At 37.2% G+C, this 23,317-nt stretch overlaps 1 protein-coding gene across 2 annotated transcripts in view; it reads left to right on the top strand.

Annotated features, from left to right (window-relative positions):
• PLPP1 (phospholipid phosphatase 1) overlaps positions 1-23,317 on the top strand; it is a 118,778-nt gene that overhangs the window by 21,241 nt on the left and 74,220 nt on the right. Inside the window, exon 2 of one of the 2 annotated variants that reach the window (XM_069556527.1) lies at positions 18,122-18,276. The exons of the other annotated variant lie outside the window; for it this stretch is intronic. Coding sequence (XP_069412628.1) covers positions 18,122-18,276 — 155 coding nt within the window. The remainder of the gene's footprint in view (positions 1-18,121; positions 18,277-23,317) is intronic. 2 annotated transcript variants of the gene reach the window in all.

The following is a 23,317-nucleotide window of genomic DNA, read 5'->3' on the forward strand; positions in this document are numbered from 1 at the left end:
GATTTCATTGGTTAAGAGAAGTTTGTGGATGGGATTTCCGAGACTGGAAGTCTCTTTGGCTCAAAGAGAGAAATAACTTAATCAGGTGTTCTCACCTGAACATGGGATGCTTTGTTTTACAAGCTTAAATAATACCTGGATAAATCGCTATGGTTTATAATTTTTGGGGGGTTTCCCAGATGGCTCAATGGTAGAGAATCATCTGGCAGTGCAGGATATGGGGTTGGCGAGGGAGGAGTTTGTGATCCCATGGGGAAGATCCCCTGGAGAAGGAAATGACAACCCACTCCAGTATTCTTACCTGGAAAATCTCATGGAGAGAGGAGCCTGACGGGCTGTAGTCTATGGCATCACAACTGCAGGCACGCATCATTTTTTTAAGCTAAAGACTAAATAAATTCTGTAGAAACTGTGTTTCTAGGAGGAACTTTCTCCTTAATTCACTATGTTATATTGTCTTCTGAAATTTGTTGTCTCTTAATAAACTTTCAAAGAAAGATACAGTAGTTAATATTTGATGAAATATTCCTGTATATCTGTTCATAGATCTTCCAAGTTAAAATCCTTTCTCAATAGAGGAACTTCTCATATCTTGTTTCTTTCCCAAAGATATATAGTTTATAATCTATTTTACTTTGGAAATACATAGTGTTTCATTATATGGATTCAGCATAATGTATTTTACCCCCATTTTTGGACATCTGAGTCTTGGTCATGGAATAGCATCATTAGTGAAATCTAGATTAGTTTTTTCTTTTAAAATAATTATTCTGTGGTTTCCAATTTTTCTAGAATTAACATGTAATAAATTGGTAAATTCTGAAATGCCCAGAAAAGAAAATAAATATCATTACTAATCTCACTACCACCGAGAGATGACACCTTTTTTAACATTTTGTTGTGTATCTTTTTATATCTATGAACTTAACACTTTTTTAAAAACCAGTGCTCTAAACAAAAAGTTGAGTTGTTACTTGGGGTACTCTTTTTGACATAGTCTTCTACGAAGTTACCTTTAATGGCTATGTGGTATTTCATTGTTTTTGGCATAATCCTCTTTGCCTCTGTTTTTAAAAATTTAGATTATCTGCAGTTTTTGTGCTGTAGTTCAGTATGCAACACCTTAGTAGATATTTTGGAAAACCTGCTTGAGTCATCCACCCCAGACTGTCTCAGAGTGTTCTAGCCTTTTCTTCCTGATTCTCTTTCTTCCAGTATTTCCTTCTTTAACAGTAAGACCAGATCGGGTCGACACAGTATTCTTCAAACAGTTTAACTATCTGTCAGTGAACATGCTGGCCTCTGTGAATTTAGGAATCAGAGAGAGACACCGAGCCATTTTATTTGCCAGAGATAAATAATTTCAGTACATGAGTTAAGTGTTGTGATAATTTTATCAGGCAGGTCTGTGGAAACTCAAAGTGATTCTGAAGGCAGTAGGCAGAGGAGAAAGATCAGGGAATAGCATTTAATTTGTTTACAACAGGGAGGTACATAAATTCTATTTATTTGCATTCACTGCATGAGGAAACTGAGCTAGTTAGATAGATAATTTGCTCATGCTCACTCAAGTAGTAACTGGGAGAATGCCAAAAGTAAGCCCAACTAGGTATATCTGACTACAAAGCCTCAGCTCTCTTTAGGACCCCACCCTGCCACACCAAAGGAAAGATTCCAGGAGGAACTGAATAGAAAGAAGCTGGAATGGCAAGTAGGTGTTCGCTGGGTGGAGGGGGTGGGGTTATTGTTTGAAGCTTGTCGAAGAGATTTGAAATAAGGAGTAGAGAGAGGTGATGTGAGGCATAAGCTAACATTTAAAAAAATGTATATAGTAAAATTCACTCTTTGGGGATACAGTTCTGTGAATTGTCGACAATTTAAAATTTAGGGTTATGTAACCACCACACAACCAAGATACAGAACTAGTCTGTTGCCACCCTAAATTCCGTCATATTTCTCTTCTTTAGTCAGCTCCTCCCACCATTCTCCACCTCTGACAAGCACTAGTCTGTTCTCCATCCTATAAGGTCATATAAATGGCATGTCATATAATGTCATGTAGTAAATGGAGTCATACAGTATGTAGTCTTTTGAATTTGGCCTCTTCACTTAGCATAATGCATTTTAATTAGGCAGCCATTAATGATGTAAATGTTACTGTACAATTTTGCTATAGTTTTTTGCCTGCTTCAAAATTTGCTTATATCATCTTTAAGTCCAGTTTCATATAAACAGAATGCCTTTTTTTTTTTTTGCTGAGAAATGATTAATAGTTATAGCTCCAAATATCAAAGAAGCCCAAAATAATATTCTTGGTAAATGCCCAGGAGAAATTAAAATAGAACAAAATCAGCTGTCTCTCCCCACACCCTGTTACGTCAGCCTTCTTGCTTTTTGTATGTAGAAATCGGTGTGGAAAGTTTGCTACTGAATGTGACCTTTGCCAGCTTGAAGAAAAAAAGAGAACAGCTGTTATAGGAGAGAGTGGAAGGAATGAATGTTGTTCCTGGCCAGTTGGCAGTGTGTGCCTTTCTGGGGCAGTAACAACAGGTGACCAACTTCTGCTTTTTATTTTTGTTAGTGTATAAATAAATAGGCTTACTTGTTTTTTGTGCAGAAATCTCAGGGTCTGTATTAAAATAACCTGCCCATATAGTTGTCTTGGATTTTTTTAAAAGCTGTTTAAATACATACACAAATTTATTTTAAGTGTCTTAATGAACTAAGAGACTCTAAGGTTGAGGATATTATAGGTAATTATTGACAGAAAACCACAAAGAGTAAAACTTTCTTTGGTAAATGTCACTTATATCTAAACTGTACTTTCTCCCTTTTGTTTTAACTTAAACAGAAAACCAAAACGATAACTAAGTACTTTTTATAGTAAAACCATGTCAGCCACAGAGAGGTAGTGACTACAAGCCAGTGACCAGAATGTAGGTGTTCCTAAAAGCTGAGGGTGCACTGTTCTTTGAACTCTTGCCCCTGGATACTTTGAGTGCCATCTCTGTGAATCACACCCAAATATATAGTGCTCTCGACCACGGACCCCTCCCATGTGGCTCTCCACTCTTCCCCTTCTCCCTCTCTACCTTGCACAAACTCATCTTGAGGTACAACTTCCATCAAGTCCTTTCTTGCCCAAAGCCAGTGTTGATTTTTCATGTCTTACTGAAGCATATCCAAATTAATTACCTGGAATTGAAAATCTTCGTCCTGTAGTTTTGCTCTGCCCATTCATATTTATTTTATTCCTCCTTGCACTTTACCCTACCACAGTTGGACTATCTTTTTTTTTTTTCTCCTCTAATTGTCTGGCAACAGATTGAGCTCAGTAATCAATTTTTAATTCATTTGTTTCCCATTGCAGTTGTTGTGAATGTTTTTCTACTCTATTAAACTCCAGTTATCTCCTACTCTCCTCATTTTTTTGCAAATGATACCATTTCCTACTTCATTTAGAAGGCTTTAGTCAGATAAGTGTGTGTTTGAGTCCTGGATGCATCACTTACTGTCAAAACTGGTAGACAGTATATATCTGAGTCTTACCTTCCCTCACCCGCAGCCCTCCCATGGACCTACCCAAGATCCCACAACTAAAAGGTTGAAGCAGAAGCCAGCTCCTCTAGCACCAGCTGGCATCAGTTCCGAATGACCGTGCTGGTGTGTACTAGTTGTTAAATATTTTTAATTTTACCCTTATTATGTGTATGACTTTAATTATGTTACTTATCCCCTTTGAGTCATCCTCTCATCTTTAAAATGGGGATAGTAATAACATGGTGACTCTTTGTTCATTCACTAAATATTTGTTGAGGGCCAGTCTTGTACTAAGAACTGTGTTAGGTGCTTGGGGTATATCAGAGAACAAAAGAAATTTGTGCCTTCTTGGAGCTTGTGTTCTAGTATTGTAAGGATTAAATGAAAATTATTGTTAAGTGTTTGGCATCGTATCACATCCACAGAGGTGCTCACACTGTTTCAGCTCCTTTTCTTCCTTTGTCACATGTTTTCATCAAGGCCAAAGGGCCAAGGGGAGTGTGGGGAGGGGAAAGAGTGAAGCCAATGCTAATAACCGAACGTGGCATCTCAAGAGTAACCAGAGCCTGATTACATTGCAGAGCAATACAAATCAAATAGGAAACAATTTAAAAAAAAACAACCCTAACAGTAACCAACCCTGCTCTTTTTTTTAAAATTTATTTTTAATTGGAAGATAATTGCTTTACAATATTGTGCTGGTTTCTGCCATACAACGTCATGAATCAGCCAAAAGTATAACGCTGCTTTTGATGAGTTGATTGTCTCAGTGTGTTTACATTTCCTTTCATCTCCTGTGGATTCAGCTCCAGCCATTCATCCTCATTCTCAAGTTCTCCTCTCCCACTACCTGCATTTCACTGCATCAGCTCACTATCACATCTTTTGCATCATAGACAAGACCGAGAAAATCATCACCCTTCTTTTGCTCTATTTACCCTTCAAGGTGTAGACCAAGTTCTCCTCTTTCCTTCCTTTTATATCACAAGGCATTTAAAAGTTTTTTACCCAGTTACTCTCTTTCTCTAATTCTTTCAGTCTTTCTGTTTTCACTCAGAGTACTGCAGTTCTTCTATTATGGTTCATCAGTTACCACTTGTGTGTTCCTTTTCTGCTCTGCTTCTTTTTAAGTGGCATCTGTTACTGTTAAGACCATCTGAACCCAAAAGGCTCATGGCCTCATTGACATGGGTTTTGAGTCGTAATCCTGCAACCTAAATTCCCTTGGGCCAGTTTCTTCAAAATGATGTAGTAACAGTTACCTTTTAAAGTGATTAAAAGAAACCTAGCATACTGTCAGGGAGTTAAGTAAAAACGTTACTGACGTTTTTGAGAAGTGCCTTTCCCCACCACCATTTTCCTTGACGCTGTTCTTTCGTGTTCTTTATCCTACTTACCTGGTAGTTCATTCCTTATTAACTGGTGTGTGTGTGCGCTAAGTCACTTTGGTTGTGTCCGACTCTCTGCGACCCTATGGAATGTAGCCTGCCAGGCTCCTCCATCCGTGGGATTCTCCAGGCAAGAGTACTGGAGTGGGTTGCCGTGCCCTTCTCCAGCAGATCTTCCCATCCAAGGGATCCAACTCATGTTTCTTTTGTCTTCTGCATTGGCAGGCATGTTCTTTACCAATAGCGCCACCTAGGTGAGTTATTAGTTAGCTGTCTCTTTTTTTCTTTAGATTATTGTCACTTTTTCTGATCTTAGTAAGATCTCATGGCCTCAGCTAATCCCTTTTATAATTGAAATTTCAGATATTCATCTCTAGTCTGCATTCTCTTTTGAGTGCCAGATATGAATGTCTAGCTGTGAGCTAGATGTGAAACATTTGTCAAATGATCTGGAATATGAATCAAGAAGGAGTCTCAGCATTTGATATGTAGAGGAAACAAACTGTCTTACCTGGCATACTTACTAGTTTCACTTGTTCCAGTTGGTAAAATTTTGAATGACTTTCTTTACCTTTATAGAGGAGGAGAAGAGAACCCTTTTTGCTTAAAAATAACACACAACTCCTGTCAATTTGCAGGAAGAGTTTTCATGTGATTCTGGAAAGATGTGCAACACCTGTTTCCAAAGAAAGCAGGAAAAATATTGCATGTTTTTCTCTCCAAAATGTTTTTTGTTCAAACTGAATTGGACACCAAATAAAGAACATTCCTTAAATTTGGAATGAATAGAACTTTCTAAAAACTGCTCAGGTAACACTAAGTAGTAAAAAGCCCCAAAAATTTTATTTACTTTTAACCTTGGACTGCTAAAAGGAGAAAATGAAAGGGTTTGTAGAAGCAAATTTCACAAAAGTAACTGTAGACTTATTTGTTAGACCCAAATATACATGTAGGGAAATGAACAAACATGGTTAAATTTACATATGTTGGATTTTTTTGGGGGAAGGGAGAATATTTCTTACATATGGGTTTTATCCATTACCTTTTTGGTAAAGCATCAGCTCCTAGAAGCAGTTACCTCACTGTTTATTTTTCTCTCAAGTTCGCTGTTTATTTTTCTTGTAAGTTTTGCTGAGGTTTCTTTCAAGTTTTGCAAAGTGCACTTACACATTAGGATGGTTCAATCAACCCAAGTGTAGCAGATTGAGATGTATTCTTGGTCACACAAAGCAACTCCACTGTCACCCGCAATTGAACCAACATAAGGAAATGAACTGTTTATATACAGACCAGCTTAAGCTCATAGAATCATGGATTGAAAAGAGACCTAAGAAATGTCATTCTTCTTTTTCATTTGTAGCTAAGGAGACTGAGACCCTGATAGTTAGAGAGGTGGTATGATATGAAAAGAAGAGGAACTTTTTGTTAAAATTCTGACTTCCCTATTTACCAACTGTATAATTTTAGTACCTGTCCTAGTACACACCCAAGATCTTTGTACTCTTGGGTGAGTTGCTTAACATCCATGAGTTTCTGATAAAATTTAGTTCTAAGATATAGTTTGAAATTTTTAATAATTTGCTGTATTTGTGTTTTTCTTTTGTTAAACTTTAGCAAGCCTGATTATTTAATTAATCTATAAAATCTCATTTGGTTTTATTGATTTGATTTTTCCTTTTTCTGTTTCATTAATTTCTGTCCTATATTCTTCCACTTTCTTGAGCTTTTAAAAGTTATTGTGTTGAATGTTTGTTTCATTAATTTCTAATGCATGAATCTAAAACTACGTTTTCATATGTAGTATTTTAACTATACTTTAAATTTTTACTTGTCATATTTTCATTCATACCCAACTATTTTGTGATTTATATCTTGACTCTTCTCTTAGTGACTTGTAACTTTTCAAACGTACAGATTTGGGAGGATACTCTCTTTCCCCATCATGGAATTGTTAGATAGAATATAGACAAATACCTGGCAAATAGTTGGTATTCCACAAACGTTTTCCCTTTTCTTTAAAAAGTAAACTTTTACTTTTGAAATTAGAACAGGAAACATAATATTGGAATAAGTATAAGTAATTCTAATAGTGACTTTAGTTCTATAATAGAGCCAAAGAAGGAAATGAACTGTTAAGAGCAAAGAGGGGTAATGGGAAGAGGGCAAAATTGGAAGGAGGAGAAGAGGAAGGAAAATTAAGGGAAGATATAGTAATATCAGGTTGAATTAATTCTAGCTTTTCTGAGATCATATTCTACTGAACACTTAGGTCTGTGGGCTTTACAGTATTAATTATTTTTATTATGTTTCTTATACCTTTATAACAGAAGTGTCCATAGATGACCTTTTTTGGTATGTCAGTGTACAGGTTGTAAAACTATATGGCAGAAGTTCTTGTGTTTTCATTAGAAACTTAAAGGAGTCTGGGAACCCCAAGAAGTTAAAGAACTGCTACTTTAGAGACCTCACTGTGTGGGATAAATTGAGAAACTTAACAGGAAAGAATTCTGTTTTTTCCTGTTCTAACAGTAGTGATTATTACCCTCTTGAGAGATGGTGAATGTTCCTGATAATTCCTTAGGTTAGAAGTAGATGGTCAGGTGGTGTACTAAGGTCAGAATTTAGCTTTTAGTGAAGTGAAATTTAAAACTATATGGTGGAGAAAAGGGAACCCTCTTACACTGTTGGTGGGAATGCAAACTAGTACAGCCACTATGGAAAACAGTGTGGAGATTCCTTAAAAAATTGCAAATAGAACTGCCTTATGACCCAGCAATCCCACTGCTGGGCATACACACTGAGGAAACCAGAATTGAAAGAGACACATGTACCCCAGTGTTCACTGCAGCACTGTTTATAATAGCCAGGACATGGAAACAACCTAGATATCCATCAGCAGATGAATGGATAAGAAAGCTGTGGTACACAGACACAATGGAGTATTACTCAGCCATTAAAAAGAATACATTTGAATCAGTTCTAATGGGATGGATGAAACCGGAGCCGATTATACAGAGTGAAGCAAGCCAGAAAGAAAAACACCTCTATAGTATACTGACACATATATATGAAATTTAGAAAGATGGTAATGATGACCCTGTATGCGAGACAGCAAAAGAGACACAGATGTATAGAACAGACTTTTGGACTGTGAGGGAGAGGGAGAGGGTGGGATGATTTGGGAGAATGGCATTGAAACATGTATACTTTCATGTAAGAAACGAAGCGCCAGTCTATGTTCGATACAAGATACAGGTGCTTGGGGCTGGTGCATGGGGATGATCCAGAGAGATGATATGGGAAGGGAGGTGGGAGGGGGTTCAGGATTGGGAGCTTGTATACACCCGTGGCGGATTCATGTCAATGTATGGCAAAACCAATACAGTATTATAAAGTAAAATAAAGTAAAAATTAAAAAAACACTATATGGTATTTTATAACCATAAATATTGTATGACTTGGAATGAATTACCAAAACTTAAATGTCTTTGAGTAGCAGTATTTTTATACAGCTAAGCTAAGTGTTCACAGCCTCCACCAAGGGTAGGAATAATTCTGGAGGTAAGAAGCAGTTGGTTATTGTTGTTGTTCAGTCGCTCAGTTGTGTCCGACTCTTTGTGACTCCATGGACTGCAGCACACCAGGCTTCCCTGTCCTTCACTATCTTCTGGAGTTTGCTCAAACTCATGTCCATTGAATCAGTGATGCCACAGTTGCTAGCTGCCATGAAGGTGGAATGCTGTAAAGACAGACTTTGGGCATCCAGAGACAGAAGGCACTCTGCTGGCTTAGAGATTAAGGAACTTCTTACTCCAGGACAGAAGAGTGAGAAGATTGGAGCTTGGTGAAGGAGGTAGGAGAGTACCCCCACATTACTTGACTGGCCCTCTTTCTTCCCCATCTAGGAAGGCTAGTTGCCTGGAGAGAGAAACCAATTCAGGGTTCTAAAATTTGAGGAATGCAACAGGGATAGGTTCTTTAAAGGAAGCAAGGCAAGAGTATTCTTGTGGGGGAATTTTATTCTGAGCATTAGGTCACAGTTAAATCTATGTTTACTCAAGTACTTCATAATTATTTCCTTTTAAGTTAGGGAATCAAAGTTAGGTTTGCTGTATATTAAGTCTTAGTAAAATTTGTTGGCTCTCAACCTCAGTTTATCTTTAACCCCCTAAATCTGCATTATCCATTATGAAAGCCACTAGTTATATGTTAGCTGTTTAGGATGAAGTTCAGTTCAGTTCAGTTCAGTTGCTCAGTTGTGTCCGACTCTTTGAGACCCCATGGACTGCAGCACACCAGGCCTCCTTGTCCATCACCAACTCCTGGAGTCCACCCAAACCCATGTCCATTGAGTCGGTGATGCCATCCAACCATCTCATCCTCTATCGTCCCCTTCTCCTCACACCTTCAATCTTTACCAGCATCAGGGTCTTTTCAAATGAGTCAGTTCTTTGCATCAGGTAGGTATTGGAGTTTCAGCTTCAACATCAGTCCTTCCAATGAACACTCAAGACTGATCTCCTTTAGGATGGACTGGTTGGATCTCCTTGCTGCCCAAGGGACTCTCAAGAGTCTTCTCCAACACCACAGTTCAAAAGCATCAATTCTTTGGCACTCAGCTTTCATTATAGCCCAGCTCTCACATCCATACATGACTACTGGAAAAGCCATAGCCTTGCCTAGACGGACCTTTGATGGCAAAGTAATGTCTCTGCTTTTAAATATGCTGTCTAGGTTGGTCATTAAAATAAAATTAAAAATCGATCCTTCATTCTCACCGGCCACAGAGCAAGTGCTCATTAGCCATGTGTGACTAGTAGCAACTGTATTGGACAGTACATTATATTGGACATTTTTGTCACCACAGAAAATTTTGTTGAACCTTACCCTAAATGAAATTGTTTATTTTCTTTCTTCTCTCCTCCATCAGACTAATGGTTTTTATTAAAACTTAATCAATTTTGAGCTTTGCTAAAAATATAAAACTTGAAAGACCCACTAAAGTAATATTCCTTTGCATATTACATAATTTAACAGATAGTTCCACCCTTTTAGAATAATCTGAGTGCTGTTATTTTATACAATTTTTCAAGCAAGTGAAGTCACTCAGTCGTGTCCGACTCTTTGCAACCGTGTGGACTGTGGCCTACCAGGCTCCTCTGTCCATGGGATTCTCCGGGCAAGGGTACTAGAGTGGGTTGCCATTTCCTTCTCCAGGGGATCTTCCTGACCCAGGGATCGAACCCAGGTCTTCCATGTTGCAGGCAGACGCTTTACTATCTGAGCCACCAGGGAAGCCAATTTTTCAAGAAGCAGTATACGAAAGTATATTGCTTATGGGTTGTTTTTGATTGCCTCTCCTAAACTGATGTCCTTCTAGATTATTTCTGCTGCCTATAAGATAAGAATGTTCTGGAGGAACTTAATAATTTCTAATGTCAAAAACAAATTTCTGATGTCTCAGACTTTGGAAATTTGTTTAGTACACTTTTTAGGAGATATTAAACTTATAGCTGTTATGATTTACCTGCTTCACATGTGGTAAATCGTCATAGCTCTCAAAAGTTGCAAGATAGGAAAACCCCCAGAAGTACTAATTTCACTGTAGGGCTACTTTTCTGAGAACCTGTCAATCAGGCATAAAAGCCAAAGGATAATTTCTGTTACTTTGTTACTGTTACTTTATTTTTTGTTTTTAACAGACTAGAAAAATAGGCTTTTTTCTTTGCCTTGGTTTCAGACAGTCTCTATACCATAGATAGGACTTTTTCAGTTAAGTTGCATGTATAGAAATTTCAGGAAGCACAGTGAAAAAGGTGTGGATTAAACATTTTTTAAGGTTCAAAATCAATGATCATGATCTTTTGTTTTATTATGAAATATTTAAACATTGAAGCACATATAGTAGAAAATGAGATTTCTACCTAATTTGTATTAATACCATCTGGAGATAACTACTGAAAAGTTGGTTGTATATTCTTCTAGGCTTTCCAATGTATATTTGAACATAAATGCGAGTAATTTGTTTTATATAAATGAAATTACACTAAATACAATGTTTTTAGAGATTTTGCCTACTAAACAGTGTATGTACGTATACATATATTTCTGTGTATATGATTCATACTCATGCTACTGATTGGGTTTAAAATTTTTTCCCGATTGTATAGCAGGACATCTGAAGAATAACTATGTTTTGTGTAAAGATAATATACAATTGTAGTGTATGTGCAGCTGCTTTAGCATGATAGTGATCTGTCATGTGTGCTCAGTACATGTTAGTTTCCGTTCTTCTTTTTGGACATATATGATAAAGGCCGTGGAAGATGATTAACTGTTTTTTTCACTGTAAAGTAAATCTTTCTCTTAATCATATTTGTGTTTTGTGATTCAGGTTTATAAATTACTACAAGACTAGCAGGTTTGCTAAAGAGTCTTGTAAGCTAGGCTGCCCCAGTTATTTTAGGTGCTTCTGTAAGAGCAAAGATTTACTGGTGGTTAAGAGACTACATTATGATTTATCCTATAGTATGCACTGTAAAGTTGTACAATATGTGACAACATTTTACCTGGGAGTCTTGGAATGAAGTCGTTTGCTAACTTTGAAGGTGTACAGAATGGGTGCTGAGGTTGGGAACTGAGCACCTGTTATGGAGTGGCATATGTTATTGTGTGCTTTGTGATGAAATTTCAGGTCTGATAGTTTCTGGAGGTTCTAGAGAAGAGATTAGGAAAAGATGGATGTAGAGCTGATTGTTAATTATTTGCAAAGTCCTATTTTGAAGTATTATTGATTTATACTCGTAGTTCATTTGGAAATCTGATCCTTCTGCTTTCCTGCAGGGAATTGATAGACATCAGTTTTGGGTAGATCAGTAAAGAGGATTGAGTTGGGGCCCCAACTCCTTTTTTCATTGAGAAAAGAGTAAGGGGTACTGTTGATAGAATTGTTTCTGCAGTAGCCATGTCTGAAGCTTTGCTTGGAGATAACGCTGGACTGGACTATACAGAAATTGCCTCTAAGATTCCAGGAATTCCTGAATCATAAATTCCTTATATAGTTAACATGGGCATATCAGTCTTTTTATCTTTGTTAGCACTTTGTGTTCCCAGTGGAAAACAAGCTTGAGAAATAATTGTTAGACTATAGAATTAGAAGTGTTTCCCTAGCATGTTCTTGGACTTAAGATTGTTATCCAGTTTTGTTTCTTTGCTTTTTGTTCTTTTCTTGGTTTGTTTGTTTTAACTTGGGTCTTATGGAGAGAAAAATAACATAAAACTTTTCAAGACCTAAGTTTATAATTATGCAGAATTATTATTATGTGCCTCAGAGGCTTTTGCTTGCTTGTTTATTCATTCAGTGTACATTCCTTGAAGTGCTTACTATAAGCGGGATTGTGGGGGGAAGGCTGTGAGATAGTAGTCTACTCAGGGTAAAGGAGAATTGAAAACTGTATTCCGTAGAGAGTCCAAAGGCTGAAGATAGGGGCGTGTGTATATGTATTTAAGAGACAGAGATACACATCCATGTATACATACTCAGAGACACAGTCCATAGTTCTGAAGGAAAAATCTAAACATTTTTAGAACTGTCTCTTCTTCTATTCCCACTGTTATTTCTTTATTTCAACCCTCAACATGTTATATACACTTGTATTTCTTGCCTCTGGACTTTCCTTCTATTCTAACTCCACACTTCTTTTTCCTTTATACAATTTTTCTGAGTCTTTTCCCCTACTAAAGGACAGACTGGGTTGTGTGTTTCCTGTCACCCACAGAATAAAGTCCAAACTTCTTAATACACAGTCTCAATATAGATTCTATGAATAGTCCTTTTATTAAAACCTCTCGCGAGTTATCTGCTTTTACTCTGTATTCCATGCTGAGACCCTAACTGGTCTTATCTTCTGCCTTTCGGTTCTGCTGCTGCTGCTGCTAGGTCACTTCAGTCATGTCCGACTGTGTGCGACCCCACAGACGGCAGCCCACCAGGCTCCCCTGTCGCTGGGATTCTCCAGGCAATAACCCTGGAGTGGGTTGCCATTTCCTTCTCCAATGCATGAAAGTGAAAAGTGAAAGTGAAGTTGCTCAGTCGTGTCCGACCCTCAGCAACCCCATGGACTGCAGCCTTCCAGGCTCCTCCATCCATGGGATTTTCCAGGCAAGAGTACAGGAGTGGGGTGCCATTGCCTTCTCTGGCCTTTCGGTTCTAGATAGCTTCTTTTTCCTTGTGTGGATCTGCTCTCATCATTGTCCACCTAGTACTCAGTACTTGGAGACTCACTTTGCCCTTTGACTTCTTGATGGGTTTGATGCGTGGGAAGCACTGGAAGAAGAGGTGGGTGTGTTGTTTCTCCAGGCATTCTCTTGCCAAATCCTATCATGTTGGCTCTCCCAGAGGTCATAGCTCTCCGAACCTTTTAGGCCTATGAGTGGTTGTCCCTTCAGGAGGTTGTATTAATACGATCTCATAACTTTACCCACACCCTCCATACCTTGTATATAGTCCCTTATTAAGCTCTTCTTAAGTTTCCCAGTTTACTGCTGGGATCCTGACTGCTGCATTGTCACAGTCATCTAAGCTTCAGTACTGTTTGCAGTTACAGCCGTGTTATTTTCCAGTAGCACTTCTCTTTATTAAAAAATTTTTGCTGAGGTCTTTTTCATTCCTTCCCTTTTTTAATTTTTGTTTTTATTTTTTTAACTGGATTAAAAAAATTTTTTTCTTCACTGCACATGGCATGTAGGACCTTATTAGTTCCCCAACCAGGGATCAAACCCACACCTCAAGTGTAGTCTTAATCACTGAACCATCAGGGAAATTCCTCCTTCCCTTTTGTAGTCTTTTTTTTCCTCCTTCCCTGGCACCATGACTGTCATGTAACAGAAGTTGAAATGTCTGAGTGAATAAAGTGAGATCTTCAAGAGGATGGGCACTTGAATGTCCCTGTGGTATAGCATAATTTATTTAGATGTCTGAAACTGAGAAAATAGGTGAAGATAGTGAGTACTGAAGTCAGTATAGTCACTTTAAGAACATCTAGATTTATATTTCATTCTTTTCAAAAAGTAAACTTAGAACTTCTTTTTCTTTACCTTTGCTTCAACATATTAGAAATTAACTTTAATTCTCTTTAAAATGCATTTTAGATTTATTCCATTGGATTTTTTTGTAACAACCTGTCTTTAAGAAAATATGTACTGTATATAAAATGGGAGATGTTTCAGTTATTACTTAATTGGGGGAGAATGTAGGTATTCATTTATCTGTCTTCCTCAATATAGCTTAGAAGAGATGCACTAACAGCAGACATACAGTAGCTAACAAATGTGTTTATTAGCAGGATTGAGATTTTAAAAAGTGACTTCTCTTAAGAGAATTTTAATTAAGAAAAAAATATTCTAGAGTTATGATTAGGATCAAAAAATGTTTCTATAGCCTTTATATATTAAAGAAGGAGTATATCTCCTCTGAAAGAGTTTATTTTGAAAAGAATCTTCCTATAACACTAACATTGATACAGAACTCTATTACTACCCTAAAAAATTACCATTGAAATTAATTTCTATATAGATAGAAATATTTCATTGCTTTTTAGAGTCGAGTACTCTAGGGGGATGGCTATCCTGTGTGTATGTGTGTCTTAGCCTGCTTGGGCCGCCATAACAAAATACCATAAGCTCAGTGGCTTAACAGAGACTTTTCTTCTCAGAGTTCTGAAGGCTGGGATCCTGAGATCAGGGTGCAAGGATGGTCAGGGCTCTCTCTTCCTGGCTTGTAGACGGCCACTTTCTTGTATCCTCACACGGCCTTTCTTTAGATTTGTGCATGTGGAAAGAGATCTCTCTCTTCCTTTTTTTATAAAGCCACCAATCTTATTGGATTAGGACCCTACCTTTATAACCTTATTTAACTAAATTACCTCCTTAAAGTCCTATCTCCAATTATAGTAATTCGAGGTTAGAACTTCTGCATAAAGATTTGGCAGGGGGCAGACACACTTCAGTCCATCGGAGTGTGCATGCATATGTGTGTTTATATATATAAATCATATGAGCAGTAGAGGAAATCATTGTGATATATTTAAACTTGAAAGAGATTCATACTTAGACAATGACAACCCAATATTGAAACTCATTATTGAATTTTCTTCATAAAGATATTGTTGTGGTAATGGAGGTGGTGTAAGATATTCTCACAGCGTTAAATATGACAGTCTTTTTCCTCAGACCTCATTGTCTTTACTCAGTTCTCATCCTCGATGTCTTAGCTTTGAAATCCTACTTTACCTAGATATAGACTTGATACCAGAGAAGGCGATGGCACCCCACTCCTATACTCTTGCCTGGAAAATCCCATGGACAGAGGAGCCTGGTAGGCTGCAGTCCATGACACGACTGAGCGACTTCACTTTCACGCATTGGAGAAGGAAATGGCAAGCCACTCCAGTGTTCTTGCCTGGAGAATCCCAGGGACGGGGGAGCCTGGTGGGCTGCCATTTATGAGGTCGCACAGAGTCGGACACGACTGAAGTGACTTAGCAGCAGCAGACTTGATACTCTAAGCTACTTTCATTGGCTTTTGTATAACAACATTGTCTGACTTCTCTTTTCATGCTTGTGATTAAAGAATGGCCAATATATTCTGCCCTCTAGAGCTTGTGATCATCTTTTCTTCCTCTCTCTCCTGCAGTCTCTTTTCATGATTTCACTATGGATATTAGTCCCTACCTGATTGTTTTTTTCTTTTAATCCCTGTTAGTCTTGACTTTAGGCTTTCTGAGAGCTGTTTAATTCTCCTGGCTTAAGTTACCACCGCTAATGCTAACAATTTGCAAATCTCTCTCTACTTCTGATCTTCATCCTGCATTATGTTCCTTTAGCCATTCAGTAAATTTTTATTAAAATCCATCTGTATGCCTGGTCAGGGGATACAAGAGTGATATAGTCTTTGCCCTCAAGTTGTTGACAGGATGCAAAAAGTAATTTAAAATACTGTGTAATGTATGTGTGTCCAAGGTGCCACGGGACAGATAAGTAGGGAGTGCCTGGCTTGGACTTGAAACGAGAGGACAGGTATCCCCACCAGAAGGTTGAACGTATACATAGGTACCTAAAGTTTTGAAAACATAGTATGTTCCTTCAACAAATGGTTCAGCTGATCAGAGCTTTAAGGGCTAGATGAGGCTGAGCATTTAAGAAGGTGCCTTTGTCACCTCAAAGGCAATATTTTCAGTACTCAACTAGTTTTCTTTCATCATGAACCAGCTCCCCATCCCAACTTCATATTTTTGTCAACGGGACCATCATTCTCCTTACTTTTGAAGCCTGAAGTATCATCTTCAGGTCTGCCTCAACAATTGTGATGAGTCCTCAAGTCAAGTCATTTCGATACTCAAAATACTCTTTCATGCATCTTTTTCTATTTTCACTGTCAACACTGCTTATCATTTAATTAGTAGATTATTTCAAAGCTGTATTAATAATGCTCCTTTTTCTAATTTTTTAAGTTAGTTTTTAAAACCCCTTATTTTACCCTGTTACTAACCCTGTACAAAAGAGGACGGTGATATTTTATTTCCTACAGGACAAATCCTTTTTTAGGCTAGTATTTTAAAAATATGATTCTTTTTTTAAACCCCTAAATCTCAACCTGTCTTCCTCCCATGAGAAACCACAGTTGCAGAATTGAGTAATCTGCATAAACGAAGATTTTGTTTCATTAACATTGAGATTTTATTATGAACACAGCATATATTTTATATTGAACAAACTTTTTCAAAGGATAGTTCCCCTTCACTCAAGTCATCTTCCTTGTCAGAATTCTGTTAATTTAGCCAATCACTGGCCTCCATGGAAGGTACTATATATACACTGACTCTAGGAACGACAGCCTGTGCTGTAGTCCTGGTTCTGATACTTACTAGTTCCAGCAAGTTCCCCCATTTCTTAAAGCCTCATAATAATTTTATGTGAAAAAAGGGGGAAGTGAAATTATCTACTTCACAGGGTTAAGAATCAAGTTAATCTTTAGAGCCTAGTGCCTGGCATGTGTGAGCATGCAGTAGACATTTGCTATAAAATGTTATGTACCTTGAAAACTTCTTTCTGGTTCTCTGTGCTCTTGTTGGTGTGATGTCATGCTGCCCTTGCATCCCTCTACCACTAAGTGCTCTCCTTGAGTCCCTTCCTGTTGCCTGTGATTTATGTGCTGTTTTAAGTTCAACTTAGTTGCCTGTTCTTTAATAGTCTTTTCTGACTACTCCAGTTCACCTTGACCTCTGAATTCCTATAGGGCCTTTTTTTACCACTTTAGAAATTAGTCTTTTTTTAAATGGTATTCCTTTTAAAATTTACATACAGTAAAATTTACTTTTTTGGGTACAGTTCTATGAGTTTTGACAAATGTTTAGAGTTGTGGAGTTAGCATCACAATCAAGATAGAAAACAATTTAATCATCCCTCAAAAATCTGTCTTAGTGTTATTAGTTTCAAAACTATTTCCTGAGTATGCATTCTGTTTCCACATGTACAATTTAGGTTCTTGAACTGAGTCCTTGTTTTATACTATTGTCTCCTCTATTACGGCATAGCCTTGTATCAAGGATATAGTAAATAGATGCTTAAATGTTTAAATTGAATAAAACAAAGCCTAAAAGTGTGATATATTTAAACATGCTAAGAAGCTACTCACCTTATTTAACTTCTCTTTGGTCTTTCATTTTATTTGGGTGAAAAATTTCAAATGAACATTATTCCTATATAACTTGTTAAAGTGATTTTGCAGTCCTGCCAGGGCTAATAAAAACCATCTTTAATTTGTTTTTGGAAAATAAAGGGCGTGTTTCTGTCCTTACAGTTTCTATTTTTTCTAACCCTGTTAGTTTAAATTTTAATATGAAACAAAATTTTGTATCTTTTCTCTCTTCCCTGGGGGTTTCTTTTATTGATTGTCCCTAAAATCAGAGGTCAACGCTAATAAGAGAATTTAAACTTGATAAAGGTGAGGCTGATATGGACAAGCTAATGCTGCATGGTTGCCTCCTTCCTGAGTCTTCGATATAATGGAATAGTGATCCCTTTTCAGAAATGGCAAAATATAGTTAAAATTTGCATCCCATTCAGTAGACTTTACTTCCTAATGAAGTGAATTGAATTTAACCACGTGTATCTTTTTTTCCCTTCCCTAACAGCTTCCATGCCTATGGCTGTTCTAAATTTGGGCCAAATAGATCCATTTCAGAGAGGCTTTTTCTGTAAAGACAACAGCATCCAGTATCCGTACCATGACGGTACCATCACATCCACTGTCCTCAGCACAGTGGGACTTGGTTTACCCATTTTCTCTGTAAGTAAATTAATAAGTAGGTAGTGATGGGTTTGTTGTGCTGGAGACTGTATGAAGTGATCGAGTTGGGGTGGGGGTAAATCCATAGTATTGTCTTCACCGGTGTTGACGTGGTGAGTGATTACTTGAAGAATATACCCACTGCTTCAGTCCAGGGCAGTATTTCTCCAGTTAAAGAGAGATATTGCCCCAAACAACTCAATGCCATCATAAGGAATTATAGAATGATTATTTTAGAATGAAGAATTCATTTAAGTCATTTGAATCAACCCTTTTCAGTATACAAGTAAAGAAACTTAAACCCAAATACTTGCTCAAGCCCAGAAAGCTATTTTATGGCAGAGCTGAAACTAAGATTAAGTTTGTTTTATCATATTAAATGGAAATTGAGCCCATAAAAAAGGAGAGAGATTTATTTGTTAAATTTGAGAAAACAGCTCATCAGAAAGAATGTTAATACATGTGCAAAAGCAAGTCCTCAGAATATATCAAAACCATATCACTTTTTAAAGTTGTACTATTTTTTAGAAAGGTCATCAGTTTGTAAGTTAATATTGGGTTTCATTACATTAGACAACTGGAAACTTTCCTTCTAGGTAAAATTTCACAGACTAGCTTAAGATTGGCACTTGAGGTATTGTGCTTACTTTCTTTATCCTTGGCTCTGAGTTCGGCACCTTACTGTATGTCTCTCTGTGTGAGCTGGAGTTAGATGAGAAGAAGCAAAGCAAAGGTTTACCTCCTTGAGTGTCTTGAACTGTCCAGCAGACATCATGCCATACTTCTCTTTTGATCACTGTCTCTTGTCACTTGCCTTCCCCAGGTAGGTGACTTAAATTTTTTTATTGTCTTAGCAGACTCTGAAGCCTTGTTTCTCCACAGTAGGACAGACGGGCTCCCCTCACACCCTATTTTTGAAGAAATATTTTCCTCTGTTTTTGGTATTCTAATTGCTTTCAAATTAATTTTTAAAAATCACTTTACTCTTTATTAATGACTGAAGGAAAAGACAATTCAGGATAAGTTTGGGGGTTGAATTATTTTATAATCCTGTGTCTGTAAAATTTGAGATTTAGCAGTGTTTGGAAAGATGGAGATCATTTACTATAGATATTTGAATTTTTCTCAAGTTCTTTGTTTTTGTCATATAGTTTGAAAAATCATATTTCTTTAAGTGACTGTCCCAAAGGAGGTAGATTAGGCCCAAGTTTTACTTATTTGAGTAGCTTCTTAGATGGCAAAAAAAAAAAAAATTGCTATGAAGAAGAAAGAATGGATGGGTTAATGTGTGTTTTTTTAAATAAACTGTAAAAATAATATATAAGTAAAGTGTTGTGTAAGGGCTTCCCTGGTGGCTCGGACGGTAAAACGTCTGCCTGCAGTGTGGGAGAGCCAGGTTTGATCTGGGTCAGGAAGATCCCCTGGAGAAGGAAATGGCAACAGCCCACTCCAGTTCTCCTGTCTGGAAAATGCCATGGACTGAGGAGCCTGGTGGGCTACAGTCTATGGGGTCTCAAGGAGTCAGACACGACTGAGCGACTTCACTTTCTGTCTGTCTTTCTTTAAAGTGCTGTATATGGCAAAAGTGACCATAAGTGCCCTGTACTGTAGGAGGACAGCGGTGTTTTTTGGGTTTTATGGCATGGCAAGTCTCTTGCGCCACCTTTCCTGTACTAGTCCAAAATGCTGATATCAAAAGGGCCTATTGCCCACACTTGCAGAGTTCAGCTCCTTTGTTTCCATGTTGACGTAAGTGCTGTGCTGCCTTTTCCCAGTTTACTCCCAGTCGGCACAAGGCAGTAAGTAAGCTTTGCTAGGGTAGGAATGGTCTGTTTTGCTCCATTTGTATCCTTAGTGCCAGGCACATTGCTTGGTATGTAATTTATCTGTTTAATAAATACAGATAGCAGTATTTAACTCCATTAAATGAGAAGTGGAATAAGACTGTCAATTATGTTTAATAATAATTACTACCATGAAAATTCAGATTAACTCTTTGGAAATACAGTGTGTCTTCAGAAAGGCATGTCTTAGCATCAGATGCCTCATTAAAATAGCTTTTCAAAAGCTATTTTGAAAAGAATGGGATAGTATATACTGAATATGTAATCCTGATTAAAGATATCTTAAAATATGGGGGAATGTCTATTAGAATGCAAGAAGTACGGTGTTAAGGAGCTTCATTTCTTAGGTTGAAAAACATTTTATTTCCTTGTTTATTTATTCCAATGTGGAACTGTATTTTTTCCTACATTGTTATGAAAAGCTCTGCTTTAATCGGTTCATGTATTCCAGTACTCTTTCTGTATGTAATTGTCACAAAATGAAGTAGTATAAGATGCATCCCTAAATAATTTGTTATAATCACAGACATTTTCTTTGTTTGAAACAACTTTTTATACTACCTTTGGAAGAGATAATGTGTAGATTTGATATATTAAGTATTTGTTGTATATCCATTTTACAGAACACTTAAAAAATATTTTGATAAATTTTAGTATATTGGATGAACCTAAAAGAAAGAGAAGTTATGTAAATATTGAGTATATACTGCCAATAATGAAAACTAAAGCTCAGTTAGTTTCACATTAGCCAAGCTTACCAGATTCCACTGCATTCCCAAATGCTATGGCTTTTAAAAGGATTCATAGGGGGAAATATCTGCTCATGAAATTTTCTTTTTAAAAATAGTTTCTGGGAATGTTGTAAAATACCTTTGCTAAGGTTAAGTGGTCCAAGAACTGCTTCACTGAGTATAGCTTTATTAAATTAGTGGGCATTATCTTCTGACTTTTCTACTGCATGTATCTTGACAAATCTGCAGGATTTGAATAGATTAAATATTACCCATGGATAGGAATTCTGATTTTTGAGATCCTCTAAAATCTCTTTCTAGTGAATTATATGTGATAAGGAGATAATTGAAATGAAAATGTTCATTTTGCCTCCCACCAGGAATTAAGTCTTCTTCAGTTCAGTTCAGTTCAGTCACTCAGTTGTGTCCAACTCTTTGCGACCTCATGAACCGCAGCACTCCAGGCCTCCCTGTCCATCACCAACTCCCGGAGTCCACCCAAACCCTAAACTTGCAGTCAGAGTTACACCTCTACTATTACTACTTTTTAAAGCAGAATTGACATACTTTTTAAATTTGTTAAATATTGAACTGGCCAATATTGACCAAATATATTTTTGATGGATGCAATGAGATTAACATACAGTTACGTTAAAACATATGAAAAGGTCAAATTTATCTTTTTCATAATTGCTTTTTTATAGCATAGGCCAAATGTTTCTTTAAAAAAAAAATAAACCTTTCATCTCTGAGTACATGAAAATACTAGTTTGATAATGTCTGTGTTTTTCTGTTGTGGACCAGCGAGTTTGAAAGTACAATATTCAGTATGACTTATTTTGGGCATGTCATCTGTCATACTTTAGGTAAAAGTGAAGCCATTTGTGTTAATATTTCATACATTAATTTTCCTCTTTCATAAATACTATTTTAAAAACTCTGGCTGGGGATGTTATAAACTCTACCTTTTTAGGTCCTAATGAATTGGTTGAACTGATGACATTTTCTTGAAAATTTTTTGTAATTAAAAGTGAATTTACAGCTTGGATTTGTCAGTGAGTTTTTAGATAAAAATATAGTCTGTGAGAGAAATAATAAATTGTACTTAGTTAAAATTAAAAAATTCTGCTCTGTACAAAGCTACACACTGGGAGAAAATATTTTTACAACATATATCTGATAATGGAATTCTTAAAGCACAACAGAAACAAACAATCCAGTCAAAATGTGGGGAAAAGATCTCAGTAGACACCTTAATGCAGAAGATATAGAAATGGCCAAGAACCATATTAAAAAATGCCCCATATCCTATTTCTTTAGAGTTGTAAATTAAAACAACAGTGAGTTTCCTCTGCACATTTATTATAATTGCTAAAATCCAAAGCAGTGACAATGCCAAATGCTGTTAGGATGTGGAGCAGCAGTTCTCAATCATTACTAAGGAACCTTCCCTGGTGGCTATAGTCTTACTATAGCAGTCAAGTTCCTGCATATTTACGCAAATGAGTTGAAAACTTATGTCTGTATAAAAGCCAGCACATGATGTCTATAGTGGCTTTATTCTTAATTGCCAAAGCCTGAAAGCGACTGAGATGTCCTTTTAATAGGTGAATGGATAAACTCTGGTACCTCCATACAATGGTATATTACTCAGTGCTAAAAAGAAATCAGCTGTCCAGCCATAAAAAGACATGGAAGAACCTTAAATACATATTGCTAAATGAAAGAAGCCAATCTGAAAAGGCTACCTGGTGTATGATAACAACCATATGACTTTCTGGTAAAGGCAAGACTATGGAGATAGTAAGATCAGTGGTTACTAGGAGTTGGTGGGAGGACAGAGAAAGAATGAACAGTTGGAGTACAGAGGATTTTTAGGGAAGGGAAACTGTTCCGTATATTGTAATGATGGATGCATTACATTACGTGTTTGTTATAACGAAAGCAGAGACATTACTTTGCCAACAAAGGTCCGTCTAGTCAAGGCTATGGTTTTTCCAGTGGTCGTGTATGGATGTGAAAGTTGGACTGTGAAGAAAGCTGAGCGCTGAAGAATTGATGCTTTTGAACTGTGGTGTTGGAGAATACTCTTGAGAGTCCCTTGGACTGCAAGGAGATGCAACCAGTCCATTCTAAAGGAGATCGGTCCTGAGTGTTCTTTGAAAGGACTGATGCTGAAGCTGAAACTCCAGTACTTTGGCCACCTCGTGTGAAGAGTTGACTCATTGGAAAAGACTCTGATGCTGGGAGGGATTGGGGGCAGGAGGAGAAGGGGATGACAGAGGATGAGATGGCTGAATGGCATACCGACTCGATGGACATGGGTTTGAGTGAACTTCGGGAATTGGTGATGGACAGGGAGGCCTGGCCTGCTGCAGTTTGTGGGGTTGCAAAGAGTCGGACACGACTGAGTGACTGAACTGAACTGAAAAGGACTGTACAATACAAAGGACAACCTTTAATTGT

Source organism: Ovis canadensis, chromosome 16, assembly GCF_042477335.2.
Source record: "Ovis canadensis isolate MfBH-ARS-UI-01 breed Bighorn chromosome 16, ARS-UI_OviCan_v2, whole genome shotgun sequence".
Classification (NCBI taxonomy): domain Eukaryota; kingdom Metazoa; phylum Chordata; class Mammalia; order Artiodactyla; family Bovidae; genus Ovis; species Ovis canadensis.